Source organism: Glycine max, chromosome 2 (assembly GCF_000004515.6).
Source record: "Glycine max cultivar Williams 82 chromosome 2, Glycine_max_v4.0, whole genome shotgun sequence".
Classification (NCBI taxonomy): domain Eukaryota; kingdom Viridiplantae; phylum Streptophyta; class Magnoliopsida; order Fabales; family Fabaceae; genus Glycine; species Glycine max.
This window is the reverse complement of record NC_016089.4, coordinates 16,992,105-17,001,254: the sequence shown is the minus strand read 5'-3', so window position 1 is coordinate 17,001,254 and position 9,150 is coordinate 16,992,105. Positions and strand designations below refer to the sequence as shown.

Here is a 9,150-nt window from a genome sequence, read left to right as displayed (position 1 = left end):
ATAAAACTCTTATTCTCTATTTAACATGATTACATGCCAAAGACTCAATATATGTACTTTGAACTCCAATAAAATCATTTTTACTTATAAATTGTATAACATAATTTCATATACAAAAATTTTAAATAATATAAAATAATTTAAATCTAATTAGTTAATATAATTATTACAAAATAATATTTTTAACGTATTTTATCAATTAATATTTATATAATAATCTAATTTTTTCAGAAATATATAAAAAATATATTAGAATTAATTTATTAAATTTTTTATAAAAAAATAGGTTTAAATTAATTACTGAATAATATAGTAAATTTAATTTTAATTATAGTTTATGAAGAGATGATGAGTCTCGAGAGAGATGTCCAAGAGTCTCGATTTTCTTCTATAGATTTCTCTAAAAAGCTGCAAGTAAGTTTCTACTTTGATCTCTGGCATAAACCTATATAATTTTTGCTTTTGTTTTTATTTAGACCCTGTTTTTCTCTTAGTCTGGAGTTGATTCGTTATGCCCTCTCCCATTTTTTTTTTATTAAAATAGTAGGATGCAGTATTCGATGTTCAGAATGAGATAGCACAACATCTGCAGAATTTGAAAGTTTCTAACTTTAGAATGATTCCTGTTAAGGTTTGTCAGAGATAATTTCTGATGTGTTGGGAGTGCATAAATGAGTTTTGTGATGCTTCGGTGCCATATAAATTTATTGTTTTTTAATTCCTTTCTCATTTTTGCAGAGGGAATTTGCATTTGAACGATCTGAAATTCCTGCAGGTGGAAATTATGTGATGAACTTAAATTGTTGTTGTCTTCAGAGTAGATATTATGTGCTGGTCACTCTTTTATCATTATAAATGCCATGAATCTGATGCACAACACAAAGGTTTTGTTTATAGAATGAATTATATCAACTCCAGCAGATCTTTTAATTTCCTGTCATTTTATTTTTCTGTTTTGCCGATCATTAAAATTTGATAGAAGATTCTTTTTCACTTTTCATGATTCTTTAAAAAAAAATTATAGAATTTATAACTCAAGTTTGATAACTTGAGTTATAAATTCTATAAATTTTTTGTTCTTGGATTTGTTATTTTAACAAAGATACCCGACTAAATGAGAAAAGTAGGAAATACAAAATTGGATAAATTTATCACTGAATTGACTCAGACAGCTTAAATTCATTCTAGAAGCCTTGGGCCCTTTATTTTCAACAATTGTACATAATGACATTCAACTTTAGGACAGTGCTATATTTTGCACGGTAATCTTTATGGTTTAAATAAGTTTATATGCATAATTAAAGGCATTGGAGTAGGACAACTCTCTTATTCTCCACAGCCATCCTTTGATTCATATAGATGGATCATTAGTTTGTTTGTTTAATTTTCTCATTTAATTGGTATGACAAATAAGTGTAATTTGTCCTTCCTTTGGTATATGGAAGAACAACAATTTTGGATTTTTTTATTTTTTTTATGAATAACATTCAAAGGGCATGAAATAGAGTTTCACTATCTTAACTTTGTTGGAACTCTACAATTTTTCTCACATTCTGGAATTTGTTACGCTGTATTATTGTATTTGTATGGGACTTAGAAAGTAAAACATGCTTCTCTACCTTCTGCTTTTAAATATTTTGGCACCATTAATATTCTCTTTTTATAGGATAATTAGATCTCATGATTTTTTTATTTTCTTTGCCAGATTCTAAACCTTGTTCAGACCAAAAAAATGCAAGGCATAAGATAATCGTTGGAGTGGGATTTGGAGTTACAGCTCTATGCCTTGTCTTTATAATAGTTGGAATCTTTTGGTGGAAGGGCTACTTCAAACGAATAATTAGGACAATAAAAGGTAAATACTAAACAAGCATTTGTGCTTTCCACAAATACTCTTAAACAATGCGATAACTTACTACATAAAAGGAAACAAGTTGTTCCAATGAATACTTGTTTTATGTTGACTTATTGGACAGGTACTGAAAGACAAGATTCACAGAAGGGGATATTTACGTTAAAACAAATTAGAGATGCCACATATGATTTCACTCCAGATAATATGATTGGAGAAGGTGGTTTTGGTCATGTCTACAAGGTATTAGAGTGAACGACGTTTTTCCTTTGAAGCATAAAAAAATTATGTTCATCAAGTAGCATCTAAAACTCTAAATAACTGTTGGATTGCAGGGTCAATTATCTGATGGAACATTGATAGCAGTCAAACAACTCTCATCAAAGTCACGGCAGGGAAATCGTGAATTCTTAAATGAGATAGGCATGATATCTTGTTTGCATCACCTTAATCTTGTGAAACTTCATGGATGTTGCATGGAAAGGGATCAATTGATATTGGTGTATGAGTACATGGAAAGTAATAGTTTGGCTCGTGCTTTATTCAGTGAGTTTCTACCCAAAGTGCAAACTATTGTATTTGTCTTTTACCTTGTCATCTAACAATTATATTTATATAGCTAGATAGCTATCTAACAAACTAGATTATTTTATACATCAAAATCTCTAGATTATATGTTCTGCAAGATAAGATGCTAAGTGAACATTATGAGATATCCCTAGGAGATCTGATTAATCTGAGGAAGTTTGTCTTCACGGAAATTTATCCTTTTCCAGAATTTGCTGATGAAAAGCGGGTCTCTATCGGACGTTATGCTTCGAGGCATGCCGTGAATTTTGCCCACTATCTCCATGAACAGCTGAGCCACAGCTTGTGATGTGTAGTGAGGGGGAAGCATGCCAAGATGCACCCCCTTAGAGAAGCGATCCATGACAACGAAGATGCATGTGTTGCCACGGTAGGCTGGTAGTCCCACGATGAAGTCCATCAAGAGATCTTCCCATGGTTGAGACGACACTGGTAATGGACATAGCAGGCCCCTTGGCTTTGCAGGTTCATATTTTATAAGTTGACAATCCAAACAATTGGCAACGAAGTTTCGAGTGTCAACCGTCATAGTGTTCCAAATGAAGTTCTCAGCCACTCGATCTAAGGTTTTGCGGAAATCCTTGTGACACCCAGTTGGAGATTGATGAAATTCCGAGAGTAATGTCTTGATAAATGAACAATCTGAGGGTAACCAAATGCGACCTCGACATAAGATGAAGTGAGGAGTCAACGAATGATCAGGATATGCCTTCGTATCGAAACATATCTTTTCCTTCAAGGTTACAAACTCTTGGTTTGTCTGCAACTCCTTACGTAAGTCTTCAAGGAAGGTAAAGTATGGCACTGAAAGAATGAAGAGTGAAGCAGTATCTGACCCCAACGATCGAGACAATGCATCTGCCACTACATTGCTCTTGCCTGCTCTATATTGGATAACATAATCGAATCCTAGCAAGCGTGCTAAGTACTTGTGCTGTTCAGGCGTTTGAATGGCTTGATTCATAAGTTCCTTTAGGCTCCGATGATCTGTTAAAATCACGAAATGATGCCCTAACAGGTACTGCTGCCATTTCTTGACGGCGGCGGTGATGGCGGCGAGCTCACGAACATAGGTAGAGGACCGAAGCAACTTGGGACAAAATTGCTTGCTAAAGAAGGCGATTGGATGTCCTTCTTGCGAGAGCACAGCACCCATACCTGAGCCCGAAGCATCCGTTTCTACCATAAAGGGCTTGGCAAAATTGGGAAGAGCAAGCATTGGTGCCATCGTAACTGCATCCTTAAGAGTTTGAAACGCGTGCTCCGCTTCTGGTGAGCACACGAGATCTGCCTTGGCTAATAGCTGTGAAAGAGGTGCAGCCAAAGTAGCGTAACCCCTTATGAACCTGCGATAAAATCCTACTAGACCAAGGAAGCCACGCAGAGCTCGAGTTGTACGCGGTTGCGGCCACCTTTGAATAGTTTGTACCTTCTCTAGTATAGGTTGCACACCATTGCTGGAAACAATGTGCCCCAGGTAATCTATATGCTTATGCGCAAAGGAACATTTAGCAAACTTGAGAGTAAACTTACCATCCATCAACACTTGAAATGCGGTTTCCAAATGCTTCAAATGTTCCTCCAAGTCGCGACTGTATATCAATATATCATCAAAGAAGATGATGATATATTTTCGTAGATAGGGCTGAAACAATTTGTTCATCGTTGCTTGGAAGGACGAAGGGGCATTACATAGCTCGAAAGGCATCACACAAAATTCATAATGCCCATGGTGAGTGCGGAAGGCGGTTTTGCTCGTATTGGATTCTTTCATCAGGATTTGATGATACCCTGGCATCAAGTCCAACTTAGAAAACCAGACTGCGCCTCCCAGCTCATCCAAAATTTCATCCACTGTGGGTATGGGAAAACGATCACGTACTGTAATCGCATTGAGTGCCCTATAATCAACGTAAAAACGCCAAGTTCCATCGCGTTTCTTTACCAACAAAACTGGAGATGAGAAAGGGCTCGAACTATGTTGTATGTGGCCTTGACTGAGCATGGAGGCTACTTGGTTTTCTATTTCTTTCTTTTGATAATGGGGGTAGCGATAGGGTCTAACGTTAACAGGGGCAGAGTTCGGGAGAAGCGTGATAGTGTGGTCTGTGGGTCGCGATGGAGGTAAAGTTGACAATGGTTGGAACAGGGAGGAGTGTTTAGTAAAGAGTTTTTGGATTGCTGGTATCAGATGAGTCAATGGTAATGGTGTCGTGGTGTGAGGTTCCATCTTAATGTGAAAATAAGTGCTAGTGTTACCTGTGTCTACCAGACGACGCAGCTGAGAAGGTGAAATCTGATCAAGAGAGGTATCGTGATCCCCCATGAGTTCAATCAACTTGCCATCATAAATGAATTTCATGTAAGAGTTGTGTAGTCCGTTAGGATAGGTCCCAAGAATTTAAGCCACTGCACTTCGAGGACTACGTCAGCCCCTCGAATGGGTAGCACATGGAAATCCACCTTGAAGTCATGCTTCTGAATCTGCACTGATACATCCATGCATACCTGGTTGCATTGTAACTCCTCACCGTTACCCACCGTCACTCGCAGTGTGGAGGTATTTTGAGGACTCAATTGTAGGGAAGAAACCAGCTCCTGTTGCAGGAAGTTATGTGTACTCCTGTCATCGATGAGGATTTGGACACGACAATTCTTGATTAAGCCAGTGAGACGCAAGGTCTTTGGAGCTCCTTGGCCGGAGAGTGCATGCAGGCTAATCTACACTGGTGGCGAATCCTGCAAAGAAGGAGGAAGAGTTGACGATGAAGGCCCGAGATCAATTTCCTGAGCATACTCATCCTCCTCTGTGACCAATAAGAATAAGGAAGAAGCACATTTATGACCACGCGAATATTTTTCATCGCAGTTAAAACATAAACCTTGTTCACGGTGAAGAGCTAGTTCCGTCAGCGTCAATCGTTTAAAGGGAATGGTGGAGGAGCGTGGTTTGGCCATGGGCGGCAGTAAGGACGATTCTGGTGGGGTCACGCTAGGGGAAGGCGAGAGTCGTGCAGGGGTCGTAATAGAGGGTGTAGTGGGGGACGACCGAGCTCCCTGCCGGCGACTGTCTAGCAACTTTTCTTCATGGAGTCTTGCAAACGAAACTGCCTGAGCCAAGGAATGAGGTTGCATGACCTGCACCTCCCTTCAAATCGTAGGACTTAGTCCTGATACGAAGCAACTAAGGACAAATGGCGCCGGAAGGCCGATAACTCTATTAGCGAGAGCTTCAAACTCCGAGAGGTACACCGACACAGTTGAGCGTTGCGTCAATTTACACAGTACTCCCGTAGGATCTTCGTAAGCTGAAGACGAAAACCTTGCATGGATAGCATGTAGAAAAGCTGACCAAGAAGAGAGTTGGCCACTGCGATACATCCACTGAAACCAAGCTAAAGCAGGACCTTCCATATAGAATGAAGCTATCGTAAGTCGATCATGGTCTGGTGTCGCATGATATTCAAAGAATTGCGTAATCTTGAATATCCATCCCTCAGGATCTGATCCATCAAAGCGAGGAACCTCCAGCTTCAACCGATAAGCCGCATTTGCCGTTGCGGCTGATGAAGCACTTGCAAATGCCTGTGGAATGTGAGAATTGGTATGCGAGGTCTCTAACTGATTCATACGGTTAAGGAGATCATCGAACTTTGAAGTCATTGATGCAAAAAGCTTCGCAAAGGCATCTTCCCAGCGATCAACACTGGTCTTGGATCGTGTAGCTTCGGCCATGGCGGAAAAGAGCAAATGAAAGCACCAATGTTAGGGTTGGCTTTTGAGGCCCAAACAACCTCCAAGGACGGAGAAGGGTAGAGAGAGAGATAGAGAAGGGAACTAGAGAATGCGTTTTCTGATATTATTCACGAGCATTTTCTTGCATTTTATACATTCTGTTATCACGTAACGACCTAACTGCTTAACAGAAATGTTAACAACGAATATTCTTTATTCTTCCTAAGCTTCTAGAAGATACCTACGCTATCGTTGTGCCTTTGTATGCACCCGTGAATACTTAAGCTTCTAGCACGTAATCTTTCAGATAGCTACGAGTGTGGCTTCCTCTTTTAGGCCTTCCCTCTACTAACTTCTTGCTGTCATCACATCTGGGCCTGGTTGCTTGCGGTTCATAGCTGTTACTTGTAACACTATGGGCTTGTCAAGATGTAAATTTCCCTATTAGTAGAGTAAGAATATGGATAATTAAAATAGAACCCATAGTATAAATTATTATTGATATTACATTCTTCTTTTTAGGTGATTAACATTCATTTGAGGCATCAGTTAAGGTTCTTATTTCTAAATTTCTACCTCTAAATTATTATTGATATCCATGGGCATTCTGCTCGAAAGGGTGATGGGTCGAACCTCAAGTACTTTATCTCCTAGACACAGGCACTTTACTGCCCAGGTAATTTGGCATTCTCGTGTCTTTTGTTCTTAATGGCTTTCAAGATTTATCCAAGTTACCACGAAATAATAAAAGGCTTAGCTGTTTAACTTTATATGTGGCTGATTATCATGTTAGTAAATCTTTATTGCATCTCAAGTAACGAACTTCAGTCCTGATTTCACTTTTTGCACTATTTCATTGATTCATATTAGAACTAAGATGATATCCAAACTGCAATATGAAGATTGTTGATGCCCTCTGTAAAAGATGCATAAAATTTATAACATGAAGAATCCTACACTTGAACCTGGTAACACTGAATTTTGATAACATTCTCGTAAATGGCTTCTTAATTTCCTTGTCAGCTTATCTACTTTCAACGTGCAGCTCATTTTTAAGCCTCCATCTACTAACACACTAAGCTTTCAGGATGATTATGTCTTTTAATAAGATATCAGAACCTCTGTGACCAAATGGTCAGAAATTTGATCACCACTCTGCCATTCTTCTAATCTATTAAAATAAGATGTGATTGATCCTGTGCGTTGTACAGACTTTAAGCTGCAAAGGTCAGATAGCGTGTGCTAGAGATAAAACCTTTCATGGTCAACTTTTGGGAAACCATGTTATGCAGTTGAGAAAATAATGTATGTACTAACAGGGTAAATGATTTCTTATAAATTTATTAATTTTATAATAACTATCTTAAAAGTTATGTCAATCATGCTTTCTTATTAATTAACGAATTTTTTACACTAATAGTGCATACAAATTAAGCTCTTTGTAGTTCTCATGTGTGTTATAAGCTTATAGCCTTTGGGAATCTGAGGCACAACTTTGAAATGATATATAACTCTCATGTAAAGGATCCTCATTCGATGATATATAACTAAAAGGGACTCTTTCACTCTCACTTGATAGGTAGATAGTATATTTTGATTGGAATGTGCGGCATCGACATGGTTTCTGCTTGATGTAATTTTTAAATTTATAATATTCTTTCTAATATGGCTACTAATGTACGTTTAGTGGAGAATAAATAACTATTTCTTCCATTTTCCGTCCTTTTTTCTTAGATAAAAGACTTGATTGCTGAAATTGAGTTGCTTGCAAAAGAGTTTATAAATCGTGAGCAGCAAGTTCTTTCTGTGTACATGAGTGTTTTTGAACAGTGTGTTAGTCGGTCAACTTCTCAACAAAGTTCTGTTGTTTCTTCACCTGCTCATACAAGGCAAGGATCAAAAAAATTCCCTCTACGAACCCTACAAGGTCTAGTTTCTAATAATGACTTGAGGAATAAAATCTTTGGGTCTAATCATGCTCCTTTATCACGTGGTGAAGGCAACAATTATTTTAAAAAGACTTGTTCTAATTCCACCAACGTATGATCTACATTGATACTATTGATCTTCTATTATATGTGCATTGACTGTTTCATTTGCTTTTGCCGTTAATGGATAGCATTTGGCTCAAAGTTAATTGGTTTTATTTATGTCTCTAGCAACAAAAAATGTGGGGCATACTTTGCATTTCTTCAAAAATCTTCTTTTTTGAATATATTGGTGATTATTGGACTTGTTACAAAATAATAATCATTTTAGTAGGCTGGATGAAGACTGAATAAATATACATGACTCCATACAAAATCATGGATGAATGCAAAATATTTATCGTAATCAAGGATCAGTGACAGGGATGGAGACGATGTTGAAGAGCATGAATAAGGAATAACATACAATTTAGTGGTACTTCATTGTCATGTTTATCGTAACCATCATTTATACATTTTTTAAAAAATAATTATATATAAACATAAGATTAAATACGTTTTAATTTTTTTGGGTTTAATTTTGTTTTCTAAATTTAAAAAAAATATTTTTCTCATGTTTTTATTAACATTTATCACATGACATTGTCGTGCTAATGCTTTAAATTAGTATTGTAATTGTTCTTTAATATATTTATTATGAATGCATTTCAATATGTAAGTAGTTTTAAATTTTTACTTCATAGTTTAATCTTTTATAAATAATATACTAACAATATAAAAATAACATGTCTAATAACAATAATCTCAATAAAATTAAATATGTATTTCATCGTTTATAAAATTTTAAAACATGAGTAACCATGAATATCTTTCAAACTAAATAGATAACATCATTTTATAAAATATATTATATATTTCAATCTTATTAGTTTTGATTCTCATTTACTAAGTTCTATACCGTTACAACTAAATATGTATAATTATATTAAATATTTAATTTTGCACACTTATAACCTAAATAGACAACTTTATTATGTGAAATATATT

General features: G+C 36.5%; 1 protein-coding gene across 1 annotated transcript; it reads left to right on the top strand.

Moving 5' to 3' along the window:
• The first annotated feature begins 369 nt into the window (after positions 1-369).
• LOC100815349 (probable LRR receptor-like serine/threonine-protein kinase RFK1) lies at positions 370-7,554 on the top strand. Its single transcript, XM_041007105.1, has 6 exons — positions 370-414; positions 548-631; positions 739-775; positions 1,706-1,855; positions 1,977-2,095; positions 2,188-7,554. The coding sequence occupies exons 2-6, from the start codon at positions 617-619 to the stop codon at positions 2,452-2,454; spliced, it is 588 nt and encodes a 195-aa protein (XP_040863039.1). The 5' UTR covers positions 370-414; positions 548-616; the 3' UTR covers positions 2,455-7,554.
• The last annotated feature ends 1,596 nt before the right edge of the window (positions 7,555-9,150 follow it).